General features: G+C 36.1%; 1 protein-coding gene across 6 annotated transcripts in view; it reads left to right on the top strand.

The window, feature by feature from the left end:
* Positions 1 to 26,010, top strand: part of TBC1D32 (TBC1 domain family member 32) — a 79,586-nt gene that overhangs the window by 9,794 nt on the left and 43,782 nt on the right. For all 6 annotated transcript variants that reach the window (XR_007374985.1, XM_048935684.1, XM_048935683.1 and 3 more), the window contains exons 7-22: positions 345 to 423; positions 570 to 670; positions 757 to 818; positions 1,296 to 1,440; positions 2,050 to 2,109; positions 3,336 to 3,435; positions 3,729 to 3,866; positions 6,247 to 6,339; positions 6,610 to 6,752; positions 11,076 to 11,203; positions 12,193 to 12,394; positions 17,024 to 17,106; positions 18,745 to 18,883; positions 19,571 to 19,658; positions 21,143 to 21,261; positions 22,422 to 22,538. Coding sequence is in view for 5 of the 6 variants with exons in the window: in XM_048935684.1 (XP_048791641.1) it covers positions 345 to 423; positions 570 to 670; positions 757 to 818; positions 1,296 to 1,440; positions 2,050 to 2,109; positions 3,336 to 3,435; positions 3,729 to 3,866; positions 6,247 to 6,339; positions 6,610 to 6,752; positions 11,076 to 11,203; positions 12,193 to 12,394; positions 17,024 to 17,106; positions 18,745 to 18,883; positions 19,571 to 19,658; positions 21,143 to 21,261; positions 22,422 to 22,538 (1,797 nt within the window). In the remaining variant the exon portion in view is untranslated. The remainder of the gene's footprint in view (positions 1 to 344; positions 424 to 569; positions 671 to 756; positions 819 to 1,295; positions 1,441 to 2,049; positions 2,110 to 3,335; positions 3,436 to 3,728; positions 3,867 to 6,246; positions 6,340 to 6,609; positions 6,753 to 11,075; positions 11,204 to 12,192; positions 12,395 to 17,023; positions 17,107 to 18,744; positions 18,884 to 19,570; positions 19,659 to 21,142; positions 21,262 to 22,421; positions 22,539 to 26,010) is intronic.

The raw sequence follows: 26,010 nt of genomic DNA, 5'->3' as shown, positions 1-26,010 counted from the left end.
TCTTTCAATTTGGAAGATCTACAATTGCTTAGTTTTAATGCTAGTTACAGTCATTGGCATGTTTAATGACATAAAAAGCATTAGTGTTAACAGTAATTATGGTAATATTTGCCAGTCAGCTACTTTGTATTTTAGTGAGGCTTTGCACTGGTGCTGTCAGTTTAGGTAACATTTCTAGGGTTCTGGAGCTTTCTGTGATAGCAAACTATTCATTTATAAAATATATTTCAGATCTATAGAGATAACAGTATGTTAAGAATAGTGTCACTACATATTGTTTATTGTGCAGTGCTGGTACGCAGTTCTATGACTATGTAATACCTTGCTTGCTTTTTCTCTCTTAGGAGAAAATTCTTAGGTTTTATGCAAAAACCTTCTCTTCATCTCCATTTAATATGACAAGAGAAGTCTATACAAGTTTAGGTATGTGCATTAAATTACATTTTTGAATTCATGAGTCATGTACTTCCCAAAAAAACATTTACCTTCTATGAAACAGTATAATAAGTCTGTTTTGCCACTCTTGTCATGGGGCTGGGCTGGTTGTTTTTTTGCTTTGTTTTTTTTAGCACAGCATTTGGAGTTTTACTTCCTTTCTGGAGAATATTCTCTTCGCATTTCATCAGGTCTGGATGTATCTAATGCAGAAGTAACTCGTATACTTAAAAAGGTATAAGTGAATTTTTCATGCCTTTTATCTTTTTTGTTATTTTTGAAATATCACGGATAATTTTAAACTTTTGACACTGTTAACAGGTTCGTCTGTTAAATGAATACCAAAAGGAAGCTCCATCTTCCTGGATTCGTTATCCAGAAAAGTATGTCGCCTTCCATAATTCATTGTTGCTTTTCAATTTGTAGATTTTTTTTGACATATAATTAGATGCATGTGATGTTAGCAAAATACTTTAAAAGGGTGCGCAAATGACTTGTCAGTGGAAAGAGATAGAATCACAGAAGAAAAGTAGAATAGGGTAGGTGCGTAGGAGTGACCATGGATGATATTAAACTGTTTATTAAGCTTTCAGATTGTTTTGCAAAGTAACAAATGTGACATCTTGTGCTTACGAAATATGTAATTATTTTGAGAAAGTACACCTTAATATTGTTGTTCATTTCTTTTATGGTAACATAAAGAATCCATGTCCTTATAAGATTGACTTAAAGATAACATTGTTGATATTTAATTTTTACCTAAACAGCAAGGATTTACATTAAGGTTTGGTTTAGAAGACTACTGACAGATTTAAGTGATTTTTGCTTTTGTTTTTTTTTTTTCCTATTTATGTCTTAAGGTACATGGAGGAAATAGTGGAGAGTACCTTGTCACTGTTGTCAGTAAAACATGATCCCAATCATCCTGCCTCTTCAGACTTCTTAAGTCCCATCTACTTTTTGGCTCTGCTGGATATCAAGGCTGTATGGTTTAAAAAGTGGACGGTAAGCAAAAAGAAAGTAAAAGAAAAACCCACCAAATTTGTTGATTTCAGACAAATCTTGAAAACTTTGGTTTTAACTGTTTTTATCACAGACCTACTAGGACGTTGATAACAAGCTATAGTAATAAAACCTGTAATTAAGGAAATCTTGAGTTTCTTTAGGCATTTAGATCCTGTGACTTTTGTCACTAGTCCCTCTCTTCCTCAAGAGTAAGTTAAATGTTAGGGTATGCAAATTGTCTGCGCCAGTGGATGTTAGAGTCTTTTGCAGTCCGTCATTTCTAAACTTGTGATTTACAATTTGCTCAACGGTGTAAAACATGTAAAATACTTCAGCCTTGTTACTGATATTATTTTTACTGTATGATCTATTGCACATTCTGTGGACTTTTTCAATTTTTTTTTTTTTTTTTTTGGTCATCTTAATCTCCTGCAAACAGAACCAGGTTGAATATAATATTAGTTTAAGCATGCTTGAGTTCAGTACGTTGAATATATATTGCACACAGGATCCTTAATGGGACAGAATTTGAAATAATTTTGACTTTCTTGTTTCAAAACTAAAATTCATGTATTTGGAATTGACACCACTTCTTCTGTGTAATTTTAGCATGCACATTACAGCAGAACAGTGATACTTAGGCTTTTGGAAAAGAAATATAAATCTTTGGTAAGTATTTTCCAAGGATATTTCTACATGTTTGTTGGTTTTGCTTTGTTCTTTTTGTGAGAGCTGTTCCATGTTCATAGTCTAGATGAGGCTGGATGTGGCTCTGAGCAGCCTGGTCTGGTAGTTGGTGACTGTGCCCATGGCAGGGGGTTTGAAACTAGGTGATCTTTGTGGTCCTTTTCAACCCAGGCCAATGTATGATTCGATGAGCAGTTTTTTTCCCCCTAATTTTATCTTTAATTAAATGCACCAATTTTTAATACAGAGAAGATATGTGACCTGTTCTGAGTAAGTGGAACTTTGTTTTATAGCAAGTGTTTAAGTAGGATAATTATCTGTTATTTTATTTTTCATCCTTATTTATAATTATTTCTGTCATTGTATAAAAATAGAAAACATTGCATGAAAAAACGCAATAATAACTCTGCTGAATTTGGATGTAAAGTGAGTCAGAAGAAAATTGTACTCTTGAAAGTCAGATATGAACTGCTAAGGGATAAAAGTGTCAGCAAGTTAAATCAAATGGCTTGCAGCTAAAAGATTATGATAGGAAGTCCATAAGCAGGGTAGTTTTATGTGATGTATAAGCATAGAGCAGGGTAGTTTATGTAATGGTGTGAAGGTAAGGGTGGCATGGTATTTTTTCTTTTTGTGCCTATCTGTAAGTTTTTGTCATTGTGAAAAAAATCAAAAGATCCAAAATGTAGTGTCTAAAAATAGTTCTTTTTTCATGTGCTACATTGTGTTTCATTTCTAACTCCATGGTGATAAAATTTCAACTTTTATATACAGTGATTGTATTATATAAATGAATAATATTATGTAATAAAGCTGGAAGCACCCAGTAACCAACATTAAGGTTTAGTAGATACAATCTCAACAAAGTTTTTCACATATGTATAGTGAAAATCTTCCTAGTAATGATCATTTGGCAATCGAGGATTGTTATTAACTTCTCAAAATGCTTACATGTTCTCTGTCTTCTTGTTTGTAGATTGGTTGATTGGTTTAGCATGCTTATACAGCTGAAGCTTGTGTTAATGTGTTTTAATAGTCATAGTTTTGCATCCTTTCTCTTACCCCTTCCAAAGCCCTGAAACATGAAATAGCTTCAGTGATTTGAATTTATACATTCTTTTATTAATGGGAATACTAGGATACCAAAGTAAATACGTTTCTTGTAAAATGACTAGTATTGCATTATTAGGTGCTCTTTTTCCCTACAGATTAATGCAGCTGTCCAGCAATGTCTTGATTATTTTGAATTTTGCAAGGCGGCAGTTTGTAAAACTTCCAGAGTCAATGACTTCCCTCAGCAGCATTCTAGTGAGTTTTTTTGCATCTCTTGCATTACAAGCTCATGCATTTGCATTTTTAGTATCTTTGAGCATGGTTCCTCAAGAGGAAGACATCCTGTTTGTTCTTTTTCTTAATGAAATATTTTATGTCTGACTTTTGGGAGACCACTAGTAGTAGCTTTTAATTATTTATACTCTGTATATAAAATGATCTACATGTACTATAGACACATTATAAGTAGTAGCCACCTATTTAGAAGTACGTTAATATAGTCAAGTACTTATTTTGTTTTCTTGTTGTTGTTGTTGTTGTTGTTGTAGATAATGAGCAGAAGTTTTTTTATACTGGATCAGAATTGCAGTACATCTATTTTGTTCATTCATTATGCCTTTTAGGCAGATTGTTGATATATAAGCAAGGCCGAAATCTCTTTCCAGTACAGCTGAAAAACAAAAAAGGTAAGAGGAGAGGTGAGGAAAATGGAACCTTTTGAGTATATTTATACTTATGTATGTTTCCACTGCAATATTATACCTGTTAAAGGATGAAGTTCTGTTTTAGTGATTCTGTGCCTGCCAAACTTTGCTACAAGATGACATAGATAATTTTCAGTTTCAGCACTGTTTTTTAATTTTTGGTGGATATGATTGAATAGAGCATTTTTTACTTAATATATGTGTTAGTTTCATGTTGAAAGAGGGTTGGATCAGTATATGATTCAGTCTTTCTAGCTATGAGTAATATCTTTTGTCAAGGTAGTTGATATAACTGATTGTCTGGTGAAGTCCCTGGTGACTGGATAAAGGGAAACATTACTCCCACTTTTAAGAAAGGGAGAAAGGAAGACCTGGGAAACTACAGGCCGGTAAACCTCACCTCTGTACCTGGGAAGATCATGGAGCAGATCCTTCTAGAAGCTATGTTAAGTACATACGAGATAAAGAGGTGATTCGAGACAGTCAACATGGCTTCACCAAGGGTGGATCGTGCCTGACCAATCTGGTGGCCTTCTATGATGGAGTGATGGCTTTGGTGGATGGGGGAAGGGTGGTGGGATGTCATCTGCCTGGACTTCTGTAAGGCCTTTAACATGGTCCCTTGCCACATCCTTCTCTCTAAATTGGAGAGGTGTGGATTTGAAGGATAGGCTGTTCGGTGAATTAAGAATTGGCTGGCTGGATGCAGCCAAAGGGTCATGATCAATAATTCTTTGTTAGGATGGAGGCCAGTCGCAAGCCATGCTCCTCAGGGGTTGGTCTTGGGACCAGTGCTCTTCAGTATCTTCATCAACGACATAGATAATCACATCTAGTGCACCCTCAGCATGTTTGCGGATGACACCAAGCTGAGCAGTGCAGTCAACACATTGGAAGGAAGGGAAGCCATCCAGAGGGACCTGGACAGGCTGGAGAAGTGGGCCCATGAAAACCTAATGAAGTTCAACAAGGCCAAATGCAGGGTGCTGCACTTGGGTCGGGGCAATCCCAGGTATTTATACAAACTGAGGGAAGATCTCCTTGAGAGCAGCCCTGCAGAGAATGACTTGGGGATCAAGCTGGACTTGGTAGATAACAAGCTGGAGATGAGCCAGCAGTGTGCACTTGCAACCTGGAAAACCAACCGTGTTCCGGGTTGCATTATAAAAGGGGTGGCCAGCAGGGAGAGAGAGGTGATTGTCTCCCTCTACTTGGCTCTTGTGAGGCCCCATCTGGAGTACTGCGCCCAGGCCTGGGGACCCCAGTACAGGAAGGATGTGAAGCTCCTGGAGCGGGTCCAGAGGAGGGCCACTAAGATGATTATAGGGCTGAAGCAGCTCTCCTATGAGGAAAGGTTGAGGGAACTGGGCTTGTTTAGCTTGGAGAAGAGAAGGCTCTGGGGAGACCTCGTTGCAGCCTTCCAGTACTTGAAGGGAGCATATAAACAGGAGGGGGGAGCGCTGTTTATGAGGGTGAATAGTGATAGGACAAGGGGGAATGGTTTTCATCTGAGACAGCGGAGATTTAGATTGGATATTAGGAGGGAGTTCTTCATGCAGAGGGTGGTGACACACCAGAGCAGGTTGCCCAAGGAGGTTGTGGATGCCCCATCCCTGGACGCATTCAAGGCTAGGCTGTATGTGGCTCTAGGTAGCCTGGTCTGATAGTTGGTAACCCTGCCCATGGCGGGGGGGTTGAAACTAGATGATCTTTGAGGTCCTTTTCAACCCAGGCGATTCTGTGATTGGAAAGAGAAGTGCTTCTAGATTTCACATGTGAAACCAAATCAGGACTTCAAACTTAATATAATTTTACCAATTACTCTGAGTTTGACTTGATTACATAATGTAACATTACAGAGGGAATGATCTATAGCTATGAAACAGAGGTGTTAGTAAGTACAGGAGAGATAAGATGGAAAAGCCCTTGGAAGTCCAGAGAAATCTACATTTAGTGATACACAATGTGGTAACAGTTGTAGCTTTCCATTACATTAGTGTCCCTATTAATCCAATGCAGAGTTAATTGCATTTCTGGATAGCAATACTTATGTCTATTAAAGATTTTTCATAACTCCAATTTGAGGATCAGTCCTTAAGAGACCCAGTATAGAAAGTTGCGAGGAAGAAACATCCACTCACTGCATCATTTTTTTTCATTTATATGTTATTTGTATAATTCCATGTAAGCAATGATCTTTTGAATGATGCTTACTTTTTTCTCTCCCTACAAAAGTAACAGTCTCGTCCTCTGCTTCATGGATACCAGCCCTTTCCTCACAAATTTATAAAATTGCAACCATACTTGAGTTTCCAGAGTGCTCTTTTCTGCTCTTTTCTTTTTTTTTTTTTTTTTTTTATAGATTGCGTATCCCTAACTGATCTGTTGGTATTGTTTACTCAACTTATTTATTACTCTCCAAGTTACTCAAAGGAGGCTTTGGCAGCACGTACAGGTAAATGTTTTTAATATATGCTAAAATGTATAATAATAGTGAGACCTCTGGTAACATTTAAAGAAATGTTTAAAGAACATGTATAAAAAAATAATTTGGGTCTGTTTGTTGTGCAGATTTTTATCTTCCTTTTCTCTATAAGGTTTTGTCCCTCTCTCTAGCTGTTAAACCATTGCTTAAAGAAAGTGTTATTAATACAGCATTTACATAGGCTACGTGCATATGTTTATGTAACTTAATACATACATTCATAATTCTTGTGTTTAACAGACAATTATTCTCCAGCAAGTCTCGTTATGGAGATTCTGCAAGTGTTCTGTGATCAAACAGGGTGTGCTACTGACTGTTTATATACAGATGTAGTGATGGATGCCCTACTTGATCCTCTTCAAAGTTTACTGAATGGTACAGAGGTTTGTAGTAGTCTTCAAAATAAATTTCAAATGTGTAGCATATTATATTTTAAATATTTTTTCAGAAAAATTATGTTGTCATGTGGTAACTCCAGTAGTATTTTCTACTTTAACTATTATAGTAAGCTTGAATAGTATATATTGTCATTATCATTTATCACTTAATGTCGTTATCATTTGTCATACAGTTTTCTTCAAATCTTGTGAATAGTAGAAAAAATTGAACTGTTGTGAGACCATTCCCTTAGTAACTTTTTTCTTCCTATGCTTTTTCCTATTTTATTTTATCTTTCTAATCCACTCTGTCTGCTATTTAAAAGGAAGCTTACTTTTATTAATTTCTAAATTTGGTTGACAACTTGAAATTAAATGTTCCCAGTGATTAGTGTGGGCAAAATACATAATGCCATATGGAAAATTACAGTTTTATGAATTGGTAAAAGGAAGAGATTTAAAACAAAACAAAACTCTGTAAGATCTGTACAAATCTTGTGAAATACTGTCTACCTTTAAGAACTTGAAAGTTTAGTTGAACTTGCCTGGCAAGGAGGTTTAAGTTTCAGCTTATACTATTGTTTTTGTTTTCATTGCTTTAGGTGACTGTAAATCTCAAGAAAGAGAAAGTGAGGACCTGGATCTAGTGTGCATTAAGAGCCTGAGCTATGGTATTTGAGAGAAACTAATAGCTGAGAAGTTTTTAGTTTCCTGATACTCAGACGTACAAAAGACAGTCTAGATTCCCAATTTTACTACCTCCTCCTCCTCCTCCAGATTCTTAATTTTTTTTAATATCCTGCTGATTATTATTTTGTGAATTTTTAGGAAAGATTCTTCATATTAGTGCCTATCAAAAATATTCCAATGCTTACAGTATTTTCAAATATTCTAAAGCATTTCTGTCTATAATGTTTAAAAAAACTACTAACATGATTTTCAACACTATATACTCTTAGTTGTTTTGCCAGTGTCTGTAATAAGTAGCATCACTTATACATTTTATTTTATATTTATGGATACTTTTCAGGATTAACACTTCAAGATGTCGTGATTTTATTGCAGACTGCAAAAATGTAGTGCAGATTTTTTTGAAGGACTAAAAATTGTTAAGCCTGAATATACTGTAGGCACTAATTATCAAATTTAAAAAATAGTACTAAGATGATAATGCATGGATTGGCTGAGATGGAGGGCTAGATAATCCTCCAAGCAATCTTCATGGTCACACTGGATTCTAAAGCATAATGAGAGATAAATGTATGCAGTAGTAATTTTTTAATTGATAAGGTAGTAAGTCAGTCTTTAACAGCTCTTCGTTTTCTCTTTTTTAATGTGATGCTCACCTGTCACACACAGGTAGCTGAATTCTCACCAATTATAAGAAATCATGCAATTTAGTAAGATTTTTTTTAACAAAAAAAACCCAGGTCTTATTCAGGAATACTTAATGCCCATTAGCTGTAGCATGCTATGCATATACTGTGAATCTGAGAATTGCCATGTTTCTTCTAATGAAGGTACAATTTATTTTGTATCCAATCTGACAAACCAACAACTAGGAAAGATTGACGAAGTCACAATAGCCTTTTCTCTTCTACCAGAATTGTAATTCTTGTTTCCCAGGCAAACCACTGACACTTTGTAGACACACTCATGAATCCAACATTGCAATGAAGGATGTGGCTCTCCAGTGCTGGATTGTGTCTGTCTCAGACTCTGAGGCCAGTGGCCACATACCTGACTTCATTTGAGAATGGAAAGCATTGGAGACTCATACAAGGCCCCTTAGTTGCATGTTGGGCCTAATGAAAAAACGGTCATGTTATTTGGGCCACACATCTGCTTTAAGAGTAAAGATTTTACCTGTTAAGCAGTGTGGTGTTGCGTAACAACAGTAGAGAGAGAAACTTGGTGATTGTGAGCAGGAATTGTCAAAAGTATTTGTTTATGAGCAATAAATAATAATTTTTTTGACTCCTGTGGTCTCTGAATTGCTGCTGAAGCAAGTACAGAACTAGTACAGAATATAGTATTCACATTGAAGATAAAGTACTGTGTGTTTTTTCTTGCCCAGGGAAAGCAAAATAGCACTATTCCAAAGAGAAAGTGATAGCATAGTGTTTTCCTTCTTTAAAATTCTAAACAGCCAAACGCAGTAATCTAAAAATAAAATGTCAGTTCTTTTAACCCTCAGTTACAGAGGTAATTTTAACGAGAAAAAAAAACCAAAATCCTAATAATAGTTATCTCTGACAACACTGACTACTGGCATTAATGGTAAATTCTTTAAATTGTAAAGTAATAAGACTATTTTCCCTGGGTGCAATATATAATACACAGATCCACCAATAAGAGAAAAAGCAGCAGCTGAATTGCTTAGCAGTGTGGAAATCCCTTCTCCCATGAGTTCAGCGATCTTTGATAAATAACAGAGGAGTGGAAAGGATTTGAGCAGTGGACTTCAGCTTTATGGTAGTAGTGCTCTGCTCTGACATACTTAGCATTTAATAAATGCCACTCGGAATAGTACTCCCCTTTAGCTCATCTTTGCCTAAAATTGATCTCTCTGTTGACTCTATCCTGTTTTCTTGGGTACAGCGTCTGTTTATAAATCTGGGTAATTTGAAGTTTCTGGATGGGAGAGACTCTGGTTATCTCTTGACTGTATATTCACAGAATCACGCAATAATTGAAGTTGAAAGAGGACCTCTGGAGGTATTCTGGTCTAAACAGGCCTACCTAAAGCCTCTTGCATAGGACTGTATCCAGATGGCTTTTGAATCCCTTTAAGGAAATGCTACAATCTGGGCAACTTGTGCCATTGCTTAGTCACCCTTAGAGTAAAAGAGTCATAGTCAGACTGAGGTGTACAGACAGGAACAGTTTTGGTGACCACATTTAAGACTCTAGAATAAGATCTGCAGAATCACAGCTTCTGTCTACTGACAGAAGCTCCCTAATATTCCTAATATGTTATTAATATAACATTTCCTCCCTAATAATCCTATACTTGGGCTTGGCTGCCTATGGTCAGTAGCTTAGGGAATGGGGTGAAGCCTTGAAGGGTTATGTTTGTGGAAGCTCTGTCAGAAAGCCTCAGCAGAGACCACTCACCACCCCAGTTCCAGCAATGCAGCAATGTCTCTGCTAATAAGCCTCAGTGTGGACTCAGTCCACCCTTCTCTCAGGAATATTTTTAAAGTTCTCACATTGATTTCCTGCCTGTACTGCGTTATAACAACACTGAAGCCATGTGTCCCATTGATTTGTACCCCAACCCATAGACAGGGCTTGGCTTGTTTGAGCTCAGATTCTGTGACAGCTTTGTCACTGTTGAGTTGCATGGTTATCACTGGGTTGTGACTAACCCTAATTAATCATTGACTCAGCTTCCTAGCTTAACCTCAGACCTCCTTTGTCTCAATGGAAGGGATCTGAATTGTTGCGTGAACCTGGTTGCCATCGCAAACTTTATCTACTCTTTTTGCTTGGGTGTGGAAGGACTGCCTGCCCATCTGATGGAGAGCCACTGCCTCTGAATGCCTCTTCATCCCTCTTATCTTGCAGTTTTCCTTGCAGAGCAACTTGTGCTTGCTGCTCCCTGACAGATTCTTTGTGTGGAGTACTTGTATTTTGCTTGTCTACCATTATAATAATGATTTCATTTACTAATAAGTAAAGACCTGTTTAGGACTTTTCAGGTAGCATAATCACAAGTGATGGTGCCAGGCCAAACAGTCTGAATCCCAGTGGTAAATGCTCAGGCCCTCTTTGTTATAGCTCTGTTGTTCAGTGTTCTGATGTGAACGAGAAATTGGCAGGTGACTTTTGTTTTGCTTCAGCAGGGAAGGCTTCCTCATGATTACAGAGCAAGTGGCTGTTTAGGCTTACCTCTGCCTAGATATGAGTTGGACACAAAAGATCTTCCTGTGCAACTGGAATTCCATGTCTTGCCAAAGAGTTTCCGGTGCATATGCAGCAAAACAATAGTGTGTTTCTCACCTTGACTCAGATACTAGATGGTTTATCAAGAATCTTTCCACGTTCATTGCGGGAAAAGAGAAAAGAGTTTAGTAATGTCTGTTCTCTGTATTTTGTAGTCATTAGATTTCTGCTGTAATCATTAAAAGTGGCAATTACTGCCTTCTGTGATGTAGATTTTTATGTGACAGCATTTGAGCATAGGCTGCTTTCCTTTTGTTTAAACCATCCAGCAGACATCAGTAAGGTGACCTTCATTCAAATTCTGCATATATAAGCCAGACTTGAATAAACAGCTTTTACTAAAGCAATTAATTTAAAACTTTTTTTTTGGCTCCCAAACAGGTATTTATAAATTGCCTTGAAACCACTTTAATTGATATAGCTGATATTTTGGCAAGGATTGCTGCTGCAGAAGATGGTCTTTCTGTTCTTCTTTATGGAGGAAATAAAAACTCTGCAAAAGAAAATAGGTAAGAAGTGAATAACATTAGTGAGGAATTTAATGAATTGTGCTAGTCTTATGAGGAGATACTCAGTTTTAAAAAAAACATTTGTAGCATGTTTTGTTTGTGTTTGAAGTATAAATATCTCATTATCAAATAGAAAGTGTTTTTAAGAATGTATAAGAAAGAGATTTATGTGTATAACCAGATAAAATCACACTTCTAAGAAATAAGTGAATTGCTCCAAAAGTAATGCCTCCCAGTTGTTTCCATGGAAACTACAACAGGCAAATAGAGCACAATAACACTGCTTGAAAGAGAAATTCTCAGCTACAGAATGCTACGTTTCAGTGTTGCCACCATGATTAGCTATGCATTTTCACCAGTGATGTGCAAGAGCCTGCATGCTGCAGGCATATGTGTGAAGTCATGTATGTGAAAGTCTTCATGGCTGTATGGAATGTAGTTTGTCTTTCATACCGCTGCTGCCCCTGCTGAAGCACACTATCTACCCACCATCTCACCTATGCAAGCGTCCACTGTTTTGTCTCCGTAAACATTAGCAAACATTGTTGAATGACAGTGGGTGCAGTATTTTCCGCATGGAGGACTTCAGTTACACACTTTTGCTTCATAAACACTTCCATATCAGACACCATTTTGTCAGATTGCCCCTCTGCTGCCATCTCTAACAATGCAACACAACGTAATGGAATATTGATGGGAAGCTTCAGCTTCAAAACACAGTTTGTGTAGTTCACAGCCATTTGGGCAAGATGTTAGACAGTGGCTGCATGTTTGTTTTATGTGGACCAGTAGCTAAAGTAAAATCATTTGCTTTATATTCTTTATTTGGACTACTGTTGGAAGTATTAGTATATTGGATTCTTCCATAGTGGGTCGTAATTTCTTTCCACTACTCCTAGAAAAATTTAACTAAGCTCTGACAAAGAATTTTTTTCAGGGCTCATTGAAGACTACAAACCAACATTTTAAAAGTGTTATTTTATTTCCAGTCCTACAGCTGTTCATATAATTGTTCAGTTTACAAAGAAACTTCTTCATGACGACATTTCTCTTTTATCTGGATCCGAGCTTTTGCAAGTTGTTAAAGGAGCTTTCATTTTTGTATGTCGTCAGATGTACAGAACATGTGAAGGCCTGCAGATGCTAATTCCTTATGGCTTGCATGAATCAATTGGAGAGGCCTGGAAAAAGGTAAATCTTATTTTGGAACTGGGAAGTTTAGAAAAATCTTACTTTGAGAGATTTATCTTAATGTGACAGTTTTTCGTTAGTGTAGATTCCTCTTACTTAAGAAGTGAGGTAGGAATGCTTCGAATTGTTCTAAAAGTGAAGTTCTACTTCTCAAAATTTCCTTCTGTATGTAAACATAGCAGCAGCTTAAATTGGGACTTATGTGTCTTAAGATTTAAACCAGGAACTCTGAAGATGTGTAGATAGGCCTATCATTCATTGATCTACTCCTTTTTAAACATTGTAATTGATGCTAGAAATTATTTAATGTTCACTATTTGTCTGCTTGGATTTTAGTAAAGCATTTGACACTGTTTCCCTCAGTATTCTCTTGGAGAAACTGGTTGCTCATGCCTTGAACAAGTGTCCAGTTGTCTGGATGAAGAGCATGCTCAAACAGTCCCAGTGAATGGTGTTCAGTCCAGATTGCTGCTGGTCTCCAGTGGTGTTCCCTAGCAATCAGTACTAGGGCAGATTTTGTGTAACATTTTTATCAGAGATTGGGTGGAGGAGATCAAGTGCGCCCTCACTGAGTTTGCAGGCAATACTAAGTTAGGCAGGACTTCCTACTTCACAATAGGAAGGCTTTGCAGAAGGATCTGTGTAGGCTAAATCAGTGTGCGAAATCCAATATCATGACTTTTAACAAGGTATCAGGTACTGCACTTGAGTTGTAACAACCTCACCTGGAGGTACAGTCTTGGGGAAGAGTAATGGGAATGTTGTCCAGCAGAAAAGTACCTAGAAATCCTGGTTGGAAGCTGCTGAACATGAAGCCAGAAGTGTGCCTGGTTAGTCAAGATGGCCAATGCCATCGTGTCAGAAATACTGTGGCCAGTATGACTCAGGAAGTGATTTGTCCCTTTGTATACACCAGAAATACTGTGTTTGGTTTTGGACCCCTCACTACAGGAAGGATGTTTGGCTACTCAAGTGTGTGCAGAGAAGAGTGACTTAAATATTTGACTTAAATGGTTAGATGCTACTGAGATATTCTCAAAGTTGAGGGGTTATTCTCAAAGATGAATGGTCTGAAAAACAAGATTTTCGAGGAATGACTGAGGGAATTGAGGTTGTTTTGTGTAGAGAACAGGAAGCAGAGGAGGGGCCTCCTTGCTGGAAGGAGGTTGCAGTGAAGAGAATGTCCAGCCTCTTTTCTAAAATTTTAAGTGATGGGATGTGTGGAAAGGGGCCAGGGGAGATTTAGACATTATATTAAGAAGAATTTTTTCGTGGTCAAACATCAGAGCGGTCTACCCACAAAAGTGATGGTGTCCCATTCCTGAATGTATTGATAAGTGTGAACATGATACTAAGGAACATGGTTAAGTGATGGGATTTGGTAGGTCAGGTTCATTGTTGGTCTTGGTGATCCTGGAGGCCTTTTCTAATCTGTGTATGATTCTGTGATTCTGTATTTGTCACTGTCTGCTAGAGATCTGATCTTCATTCCTAGTCTGGGCTGTTTTGTAAGGAAAAACTCTTCAGATGTGATCTCAATATTTTTAAAGTTAAACCAATTAGTTTTGTGGAAGATAGAAAAATATTTGACTTAAATGGTTGACTTAAGTGGTTAGATGCTACTGAGATATTCTTAAGAGACTGTAATAAGATGCACAAACTGGAGTTCTTGTGTTATCTGTGTGTGGATACGTTATGCAGTGTACACTTTCACTTCCATCTGATTACTAGTCCAGTGCATTTTCTGCTGGAAAGATCATGGGACAACTGTGAAGACTGTTCTGCTTTCTATTATAAATTTACTGAACAATATATGTAGATCCCTCCTTACTCACTATTTTTTCTTCTATTTTTATTGCTCTTATAATCATATGCAGTGTGGAAATTCTTGCCAATTATTATGTAGGTTGCTCTGAAAGTAATGCCTTCTATTTATTTCCTTGGAAACTGCAGCAGGTACAAAGAGCATAATACAGTATTTGATAGAGCAAATTCTTAGCTACAAAACACTGCTTTTCAACATTGCATTTCATCTTGATCAGGTATGCATTTTCACCAATGATGATAGGCCGACATGTTAGGCTTGTAAAAAATCTGCATGGCCATCCGTAATGTGGCTTGTCTTTCACAGCACTGCTGAAAAGCATCACCCAGCACCTCATTGTGCTCACACCCACTGTTTTGTCTCCATAAAAGCTCAGCAAGCATTGATGAATGTCAGTGGATGCGATTTTTTTTTTTTTTTTGCATGGAAGGTCTCAGTTATACAGGTTTGTTTCATATGCACTTCATGTCAGACACCATTTTGTCAAACTACGCATCAACTGCCATCGGTAATAATACAACAGAGCACAATAGAATGTTGGTGGGAAGGTTCAGCCTCTATTGTCATATGACCAACATCAGTCTTTGACGTCAGGGGCCAGCATAATAAAATAGAGGCACTACTTCTGGAGCAGCCCTCATGTTATTGTTAAGATGGAAGAATGACATCAGGTGCTGCTTGCAAAAGCAGTTTTCAAAAAGTTTGCAGTGAAGTAAAATTCAAACAAATGTTGAAATCATGAAAGTAACTTGGACAATATTTAGATAACATACAAAGCTTCAGTTTTGACTTCCCTCTAAGCTGAAACATTGTATTTGAACTATGGATACCAAAATTCTTAGTGGAAACAAACAAAATTAAGCTGTGTTACTTCACTTTATATTGAAAAATGCAATCAACTCCCCTCCTTCCCCTCCCCCCCCCCCCCCCCCCCCCCCCACACACACAGTGACTGTAAAATATTTTCTTAGAGGAGAAGGATCAAGCCAAGCTGGAAATAAAAATTGACAAAAGACTAAAGACTTTTTTTGGAGACAAGGAAGCAGGAGAGCGATTGATTGCAAGGGAAACAGAATGGAACAGCTATTCTTGACAAATGCTGCATGCTTTAATTATGCTTAGAAATGGTCGCAGTGTATTCTAAGGCAGAAAGTATCAGATGAAACATGAATAGAAGACTTAAATAATTAGCTTTCAGATATTTCTTACCGCTTCCATGTAAGGGTGTGATCATGAAAGCATAAATTTTGATAGAAAATAAAATATTACAACTATAATTATTATATCAGAGGAAATTGAAATTCCCATTATAAAATGTTGGTTTTGAAATTTATGTTCTTCTCTGCCTGAAGAACTTCAGAATTTTATTGAGTTATAGAGTTTAGTTCAATTTAACCATGCTGAAATTTGTGTAACTCAAAAATCTGTCAATCATGTTTATGCTTTCTTGTTATGTAAGCAGTTAATCTTACTTGAACTAACCTGTTTATCTATTTAATGTTTATCACAGTCAGGCTGGCATATGCTTTTGATGGGCATTTCCTGTTATTTGCTCTAAAGCATCTCATCAACCATGCATTTTCAAAATACTTGTTCTGCATATTAAAAAAGCTTTATTATGATACAGACCATCATTTAGGCAATTTGTTTTGACATACAAAAGGAAAATAGCATGAATGCTTAGAATTAAATTATGAATCATTCAACTGACAGAATTATATTTCTTCACATCACTTTGAAGGTCAAAAGGAGTCTGCATATTTAAGGACTTCAAGAATCAACATTTTAGTAAAGCAAATTCTCACTGCCATATTAATGATTTTCTGTTTCTGTTGTTTAATTTTAAAGCATCTACAATTTTGATCTTGAGTAAAGTAAAAATAAAAATTAAAAATTCTATCCAAGCATTAGTTACAGATGTTTGAAAGATAGACAGATGGTTTGTTTACATCTGCCTTACATGTCGTCTTGTTTTAAGACTGGTGGAGGAAAATATTTTCATGGCAAATCTTAGTGGAATTCTGAGACAGAAGCTGGCATTTTTGTATAGATGATGATAAAAGAGAAGCTTAACAGGTTCATGATAGGTAATTAGTTTAATACAGGAATGTTATGTGTATGTATTAGATTATAAGAGAATGATTCCACTGAATTCATTGAAATTAATGACTACTCTCATTTGAATGGTAAAGTGTACTCCTTATCTTGAGAAATGTTGCTAAATATAAAGTGTTTTTCACAAGTTATTTTAAAACAGCTTTTTAATTAGAAATCTCACCAAATATGTGTTTGTTTATACACACATAGAATCTTTGTTTGTAACTTACTTTGTTTATATGTATATCCATACCTATATATATCATTTAATAAAATTCATAAATAAAATAAAATTTGACAGAATTGCTCAACACATTTGTACTGTGTTATTAGTTCAAGAGACTGCTGTTTCTGTTACTTGGAACAGAAGCAGAATAAAATCTAATCTGTTTCATTTTTTTGCATGAGAATTTTTCTACTTGGGAGTCTAAGTAAAAAGTGAGAACAAAATATTTTTAAGGAGAATTTTTATAATTAAAAAAAATGTGATAGCTTTAAGTCGATTTATATCTGAGGGAAAAAAATTTAAAAACAACACAAAGAGCATTCTGAAGTAAAAAATGTAAGTGGTATGGTGTATTCTATAACAAAGTCTAGGCTACAACCTGATCACTGATGTTTTTTTATGTATTATGAGAGTGACCAAGATTTGGCATTTTAAAATGGAATAAATAAGCAGTTTTTTATTATTGTTTTTTATTTCACAGGCAAGTTTGCTTTCAGAAAGAGTACCTACCCCTGTAACTGGTGCAGACTCCACATCATCAATAAGTCTAGACTCAAAAAATGTGTAAGTATTGTTCTTTGATATTTGAATATGTACAAATACAAAATGCACACAATTACTTTATTTGGAATTGAAGCATGTTTTTATAATAACACTGTGTATTTTTTAGGAATTCTTCCAGAAGCATAGCATGAGTGATGTCATCCTAGGATGTGTATCAGTTGAGTCACAAAATTGTTCTTGACCTTTAATGACTTTTTTGGCTCACACAGTTATGTCTAATCTATGTTAAGCTGACTTACAGTTGAGCTGATTCTCTTCGACTTCAGAAAATGGTTTGAGGAAAATGTGAATTAGAAAGCATAGAACAAAATAACAGTCAGAATTTATCTAATGGTTTTGACATAGTGTTAATTTAAAACTCTTCTTCTGAATGGTATCTGTGCTGTCAAAATACTGTGTAGCAAGATGGCCTAAATTCTTGCTCGAAGTCAAGTATGTGTTAAGATTGATGTCCTTGCTTTTGTACTGAAATATAATGTGCCTTATAGATATTTGTACATTTATCATTTGAAAGCATACAGACATTTGTGAGTCTGAAAATTCAGAGAGAAGATTAAGCAGATTATCAGGTTAATCAAGCAGATTTTCTTGTTTATAGTTTACAATAGATTTCATACATAATTTGCAAATATTCCTTAACAGTTAATACTCTAATGGTGGCTTGCAAACTGTTTATAGCAATTCAAAACTAGTGATAAAAAGAAATTCAGAGATGTAGAGCTGTAAGTGAAGAGACTATCACTGATCAGTACCTTCGGCGTAAGTTGCAATTTCATTCTGTCATCTAGATTTTTCATTTCTTTATGGATTAAGTCAAGCTGATATATTTCTAGGTGAAATTTTTGCTACTGAACATGACCTGGCAGGCATTAGGAGAAGTGTTTATATTTTGGGGTAATGGCTGAGTGCTATGGAAACAGCTGCTTGCTTCTGTTAGTGATAGGAATCAAAAGTGAGAAATGAGAACTAGAAGTAAGAATCCTGTAAGCAACTGCTTTCAGTGAAAGAGAATCATATGATTCTGGTGATGCTTGCAGCTATTGTACTTTGCCAAAGGACACAGAATTGATTCACTTTTGTTTTTGGAGTACAGACTGTTTGTAGCTCAGAAGATATCATATTTGCTTCTTGTAATGGCTGTTATTCCTGTCATGTTTGTAGAAAATGTTTTTCATTTACTGCTCTTAGTACAAGAAGCTATTAAAAATACGGAGCCTTATTTTTATAATTCTGTACTAATTTCTAGAAGGGCTGCAAGTTTTTATTAGTTCCTTACAGTGTTTTTACGTCAGTGGCAAATTCTGTGCCAACTTTGCCTATGTGTAACTGCTACAGTAATGCCTTAAAAGGCTTGTCCAGGGTTAGATAAAAAATCATAAGAGCATGTAAAGATGATACAGGTCTTTTGGGTTCATGATTGCATTGTTTTGTCTATTCTGTACTCCTTCCTTATTGTCTAAGCTAATCCTTCTGTCAGGATAAGTTTGGGTGTTTGCACAAAGTGATAGTGTTACATATAACTTTCCTAAATGTATTTTTTTGTTGCTGTTTAAATGAGAAAGCTTTTGATTTTTAAATTGTTTGTTTTTAAACTAGTTTTAATTTCTTTTTTTAATTGTTACTTTCCTCCTCTTACAGTGTGTTATGGGAAGAGACTTTGCTAGATGCCCTGCTAAATTTTTCAGCCACACCCAAGGGACTATTTTTGCTTCATAGTACTGGGGCCATGAGTGACTGTGTGAGCTTTATGTTCAACAGTTTATCAAAAAAACACCAGGTAAGAGTTATAGGGCAGGTACAGTGGTTTTATTCTTTTAATGATGATAATAACATGAAGAAGAAAGAACATAATAAAAAAAAATAAGTTGAGACATCATTTTGTAATTTAAATTGTAATTTAAATTTTAAATTCTAGGTCTTCAAGTTTGATGTAGTGTCCCATACATTTAATTCTGTTGGATGCTAATCATCTTAAAATGCCAGGCATATGTTATTTATTTTTCCTGACTCTTTTCTGTAAAGTTTTTTTTATTCTTTGAAGTTTTCTTTTTTTTTTCTAGACCATGTAGATAGGTGGTGTTGAAATCTAAATACGCTAGGCAGCACTTGAAATTCTAATGTGTAACCAAAGATCAGATATGCATTTTTTGGGGAAAAAGTAGAATGTCACATGCATCCAATTTAATATGTGCAAAGAACATAATAATACTAAAGCTTTTATTTGTTGATGTTGCATCTCTTAGCCATTGTATTTTTCATTTAAATTTTTATATGATTATTTACTTGATAAAGATGTTTGGTTTGGAATCTGACCCTGGCAAAACTGTAGAGGATATGTGAATTGTTCAAGTCTGATGATACAGTGGATTAAATTCTGTAAACAAGTGTAGGAAAAATCAATAGTTGAGGAGATTGTTTGAATTGTACACCCTCTGACGTACTCAGGTTGTGTTGTTTCTAACAGGCAAATGAACATGAAGAATTTGATAATGGAGTGATTGTTGCACAAATGGCGACAACACCAACAGCTGCAGTAGCTCTACAGAGTTCAGGTAATTTTAGGAAAGATGTTATTATGAGTAGCTAGATGCTGTAGTCAAGCATATTGGGGAAAAAAAAAAAAGATGAGAAAGATGCTAAAAATGGTGACTGTGTGAAATAATTATGCGGTATTAGTAAAGGCTGTTTAAATGCCTGTTAATTAATTAATTTTCTAGAAGGAAATTTATTCTTTCAGGCATTTAAGTAATGCATTTATCTTGATGCCAATTTTTCTTTTTTTTCCGTACATTACATAAAATCTTTATTTCATTGGTTTGGATTTCTAGAAGTTTCATGTTTGTGCATGATGATGTTGAAGACTGCTTAAAAAAAAAAAAAAGCTGTTAATAATTTGCAAATACTACTTACTGATCGGCAGATCAGAATTATGAAGTGTTGGTTCCTGTAATTTGTATGCAATTTTCCAGGGCTACTGACAGCTCAGAGTGAGAAACTGAACTAAATGCTGTATACTGGAGTGTCACTGACACTCTTGCACAAGGGTGAGATGGAAGTGAGTCTTTTTTTGAACTGATGCTTTTTCTTATGTGTCAACCCATACCAGAAAATTCCTTCAGAATTGTGCTTAGAGAAATCAACTGTTGTCAATTAGTTTGTCATTGTGTTGACTAGATTCTTATCAATAAAGTAAAGCTTGGCTGAAATACTGTTACAGAGGCAGGGAAATTCTACCAATTCAGGAAGTTGATTGTTAGTTATTCGTTATGCCTCTGGGATCTTTCAGAAAGCAGGGAGCAGATCTACTTGAGTAACTCCATCTGTCCTGAGTGAGGTTCTTAGCCAGCTTGCTTCTTATGGCCTTCGGCATCAAAGAAAAATGGTTGGCCAAGGATAATCTGCATTGATTTTCAATGCTAAGAGCAGGCTGGGTAATGTCTATAAAGTTTATACTTACAGACTTCATGTTTGTAACTTACACTTGGAGATTTTAAAGATAAGTGACTATTTCTCCTTTTTTTTTTTTTTTTTTTTTAAAGCACGTTGAACATTTTAAATTCAGCCAGTAGTGTTTCAGTCATGAACTTTATGTTCTGCCATTTTCATACTATAACTCATCAATAACATGTTAGTAAGTACAGATTTACAGTAAGTCACCAATAAAACTACAGAGCCAGTGCAAGATAAGCCTCAATCTGCAGCAGTTAACTTGTTCAGGAACATCAGAAGCTTATCTACATGAAAACACAATTTATATAAATATCAACCTCTAGTAAAGTGTTCTTTTCAAACTGCTGCTGTAGGTTTTAAATTGAATATAAGCAGACTGCTGTAGAAAGGTAGCTTGACCAAAGGATTGAGACTAGAAGGGAAAGAGGAATCCTCTGGTAGTCTGTCTTGAGAAATTTTAATGAATGTAGAAATGTAGAAAATTTTGAGAATCTGGGTTAGAATTTTGGTGTAAAATTTTTTTATATGAATTTTTTTTTTCTTGTATTCTTACTATTCTCATGGCTGGAACAAATATTTATTTTAGGATTTATAAAGACATTTGTAGCCAAACTGTGGGCTCTTCTGGAGTGTGGAAAAGATGATGTGAGGATAACTCAACCCAAATCTACTCCAGTTGACCCTATTGACCAGAGCTGTCAGAAGGTGAGAACTTTATTAATAATCATCTTGATTGGCTATCTTTGATAGCTTTTTTTATTGTAACTATACCTACTTTTTGGTGTGTGAGGCAAAATTGGTCTGTTAGTCAAATAATTACTGATTGCAAAAATTCTTCTGTGACATGGCAGGTCATAATGCTAAAGATCCATTTAAAGATGATGTAATAAATGACAAGAATGACAGAAATGAGAATGTTAAAATTCTGGCTGTCAGTTCAAGTCTCCTGTTACTGTAGTAAGATCAGAGAGAACAGTGTGTTTTAGATTATGCCGTGTCTCAAAATTTTATAATTACATCATAATGCAAGTATTACAATTTTCAAAATAATTCTAAAGTTATTTCCAGAATTATCACAGTCTACCTGGACTTGTAAAAGACTTTTGACATGGTCCCACACCACTTCTTTATCACAAAATTGGAAAAACATGGATTTGAAGGTTGGGCTATTAGGTGGATAAAAAAAATGCTTGCATGATCATAGCCAGGGGGTTGTTGTCAGCAGCTCTATGTCCAGGTGAAGGCCAGTCAGAAGGGTGTCCTCCAGGGGTCCATCTTGGGACCAGCGCTCTTCAACATCTTTGTAAATGACACAGAAAGTGGAATTAAGTGTACTCTTAGAAAGTTTACTGATGACACCAAGCTGAGGGTTACTGGTGACACAGAAGAAGGGAGGGATGCCATCCAAAGGGACCTGGACGTGCTTAAAAAGTGGGCACAGGAGATTCTATTGAAGTTCAGCAAGTCCAAGTGCAAGATGTTGCACTTGTGTTGAAGCAATCCGAGATACAAGTACAGAATGGGAGAAGAACTCATTGAGAGCAGCCATGTGGAAAGGGACCTAGGGTTCTGATGGATGAAAAGCTGGACAGGAGGCATTTTGTGATTGTATATCTCATTTGTTCCATTGGAAAAGAGTTCAACTTTCAGTAAGCCATCCACTTGCAAAATGTGATAATATATAGACATTTCCCAGAGACTACTGCTCTTTTAGATTGTGTATACACTTTTGCAGTTGATTTTGTAAGCTCTGATTATGTCAGTTTATCTACAAAAAAAAGATGAACTTAAATACTTTCTACAATATTTGTTTATGCTTACCTGACTAACAGTCACTTTTTTCACTTTTGTTTATCTTTCTCCAGTCTTTTCTATGTCTGATAAACTTGCTCACTTACCCTGCAGTTTTTGAGCTACTGAGTGAACAGGATATACCAAATAAACCAATGTATTCACACCGTGAAGTACCCACAGACATTATTGTAAGTATACTTTTATTATGAAAAGAAGTGTATTTTGTTACTGTAAGTTATAAAGTTATATAAATTATTTCTTCTCCTTACTGAGAGACTTCAAAATTTTCTGCATTTTGTAATATATACAGCATGAGGGCAGTATATGCACATATCATATTAAACAAAGTTTTTATTTTGAAATGCTAAAGATAATATTTTATGCCCAGTTTAAAGATCTTTCTTGCTTGCACAAGGATGTGTTTTTCCATGGAATGAGGTGACATACGTATTTCAGTATACACATACAGTTACTTGCTAGAAAATGCTGGAAAATGTCGATATTTGTTTTTTCTATAATAATACTTTATCATGCTGTGGACTCGGCAAAAAAGTACAAACACCTCAAGCTTTCTTAAAAGTACAGATTACTCATACAAAAGTGTGCATAATTAGAAAATTACTGATTAAGGCGTATTTCAGTCTTAAGAAAAATTGTATTACCATGGAATTGTTTTGTGTTACTTCACTCATCAGTCACAATCCATTTATTCTTCCCTTCTGTGAAGCATAGGCAAATTTAATCTGTGACCTTGAGTGGCAGTTGAAATTAGATCTTTGCTAAATGAGCTCCCACTTTTAATCGCTGTTGCAATTTAATGTTTGCATATTGTAAGCTCTGGATTGGTGATAGCTTAAGTTGTTATTTAGACAATGTATATCATGATTGTGTTATGTTTGGAAGTAATTTTAATAGACTTTTTTTTTTTTTTTTTTTTTTTTTTTTTTTTTTTTTTTTTGTAACACTGTGATTTGAGGAGCAAATGGGGTAAAGCATTTCATTTTTTTTAATCCACTCATTATTGGCATATACACTGCTCAATCTTAGGGTAATGTAAGGCACCAGAGCAGATGTGTGCAGCAGGTGGTAAATACCTAAGAATTTTCATACCGAGGTAGATCTTAAGTAATGTTTTTGTTATTTGTTTGTTTGTTTCTTTTTGGTTTTGAGGAACTTCATCTAATTTCATCAAATTCTAAATGTTTGTAGTAATAGCAATACTGATACAATTTTTGAAATTCCCTGAACAAATTCAGATTTTTTGAATGCAGCTTGTCTCATTTAAGTAATTTGCAAGAGTGTGTAAGTCTAAGTTAAATTCCTAAGCTTGTATAGTTAACACAAGAGAACCAGACGGTTAAAGGGGGATGTTCATCTAATACATTTAGTACATATATATTTAATACATTTAATATCTAATATTTAATATAATATAAAAGACAATATGTCTTTTAATTATGTCACATCACCACAGCATCTAACTTCTAATATAGTTCAGCATAAATGTTACGTATTATGCAGAACTTGATCACCTTTATATGCTCTTTATTTCCTTATGTATGTAAGCATTTTATCAACCTATTGTCTAACTACTTACATCATTGACTGAACAGATTGCCAGTTGGGCTTTTACTACTTTTAGCTGTTTAATAATAAAAGCTTCTGATTTTATGCCTTTAGGAAAATAGATATGACATATGCATTGTTTTTTTCTAGTAAATATCATTTTGTCTGATTTTTTTTTTTTTTTTTTCTTTTTCTAAAACTAAATTTACCATATTAAAATATTTAAAAAAATGGAACAGATGAATCAGGGTCCTTCTGCCTGTCTCCACTGTACATTTGAGAGTTTCAACACATCAAAGGGAATATAGCTTGGAAAATACCCTCCAGATGAACTTTTTCAATGATTATGGAGAATCTTAATATAAGATATAATGTTTGAGGAGTCACCTACTTTAGATACTGATTTGTAATATTCAGGTTGTAGTTGAGAAGCGCAGATTAATCTGCACGTTTTTTGAGTGGAATTTGTGTTGAACCTTATTCTGTCTTGCTTCCAAGACAGGATATGGTGTGCTTTCTAGATAGTCATGGAATCATAGTATGGTTTAAGTCGGAAGAGACCCCAAGGATTGTCAAATTCCAATCCCCCTGCCACATGCAGAGCCACCAACCTATAGGTGTGATACTAGATCAGGTTGCCCAGGGCCCCATCCAACCTGGTCTTGGGCAACTCCAGGGACAGAGCTCCCACAGCTTCTCTGGGCAGCCTGTTCCACCACCTCACCACTCTCTCTGTAAAGAACTTCCTCCTGATATCCAACCTAAAGCTTCCCTCCTTGAGTTTAAAACCATTTCCCCTTTTCCGGTCTCTATCTACCCAAGTAAAATGTTGATTCCTCTCTTCTTTTATACTCCCTTTTTAAATACTGAAAGGCTGCAATTAGATCTCTTCAGGCTGAACAAGCCCAGCTCCCTCAACCTGTCTATGCAGGAGAGATGCTTCAGCCCTTTGATCATCTTATATTTTTTCTAGATCCTCTCCAACAGCTCCACATCTGGGGGCCCCAGACCTGGATGCAATGGGGCCTCACAAGGGCAGAGTAGAGAGGGACAATGACTTCTTGTCCCTGCTGGCCATCTCTCTTCTGATGGAGCCCAGGGTACCATTGGCCTTCAAAGCCACAAGAGCACACTCCTTAGTTACATTCATTTTTTCACCTACCAGGATCCTCAGGTTTTTCTCCACAGGGTTACTCTCGTGGAGTTCTTCTCCCAGTCTGTATACGTATGTAGGATAAGTCCAGTCCAAGTGCAAAACCTTGCACTTCACTATGTTTAACCTCATTAGGTTCACAAGGGCCCACCTCACAAGTGTGTTGAGGTCCCTTTGGATGGCATCCCTTCCTTCTATTGTGTCAACCGCTCAGCTTAATGTCATTGGCAAACTTGCTGAGGGTACACTCAAGCCCATCATTGATGAAGATGTTGAAGAACACTGATCCCAATACAGACCCTTGGGGGACACTGCTTATCGTTGGTCTCCAGTTGGACGTAGAGCCATTCACCACAGCCCTCTGTCTACTGCTTCCAACCAATTCCTTATTCAGCAAATTGTTCGCCCCTCAAATCCATCTCTCTCCAATTTAGAGATAAGGATATTGGGGAAAGTATGTCAAAGGCCTTGCACAAATGCAGGCAGATGACATTGATTGCTTCCCCATTGTCCAGTGATGTCATCACTCCATCATTGAAGGCATGATCTTCCCTTGATAAAGCCATGCTGGCTAACTTGGATCACCTGATCATCCCTCATGTGCCTTAACATGTCTTCTAGGAGGATCTGTTCCATGATCTTCCCAGGCACGTAAGTGAGACTTACTGGGCTGTAGTTCCCTGGGTCCTCCTTCCTCCCTTTCTTGATAGTGGGAGTAATGTTTCCTTTTTTCCAGTCGTTAGAGACTTCTCATCTCTCTGTTCTCACACTTCCTCTCTTTTGCGGGTTGCTGTTTTTAATGTGTGAGAGGAGGAGCTTTGTTGCCAGATAGATGCTTTGGCATTAAGCATTTGCTATGCTAAGACACACAGAATACAGGGAGGTGATACAAGACAATCGGCATGACTTTAGAAGGGCAGCTTCTGCCTCACCAACTCATT

Source organism: Lagopus muta, chromosome 2, assembly GCF_023343835.1.
Source record: "Lagopus muta isolate bLagMut1 chromosome 2, bLagMut1 primary, whole genome shotgun sequence".
Taxonomy (NCBI): Eukaryota; Metazoa; Chordata; class Aves; order Galliformes; family Phasianidae; genus Lagopus; species Lagopus muta.
The sequence above is the reverse complement of the archived record's forward strand: the minus strand, read 5'-3'. Positions and strand labels throughout refer to the sequence as shown.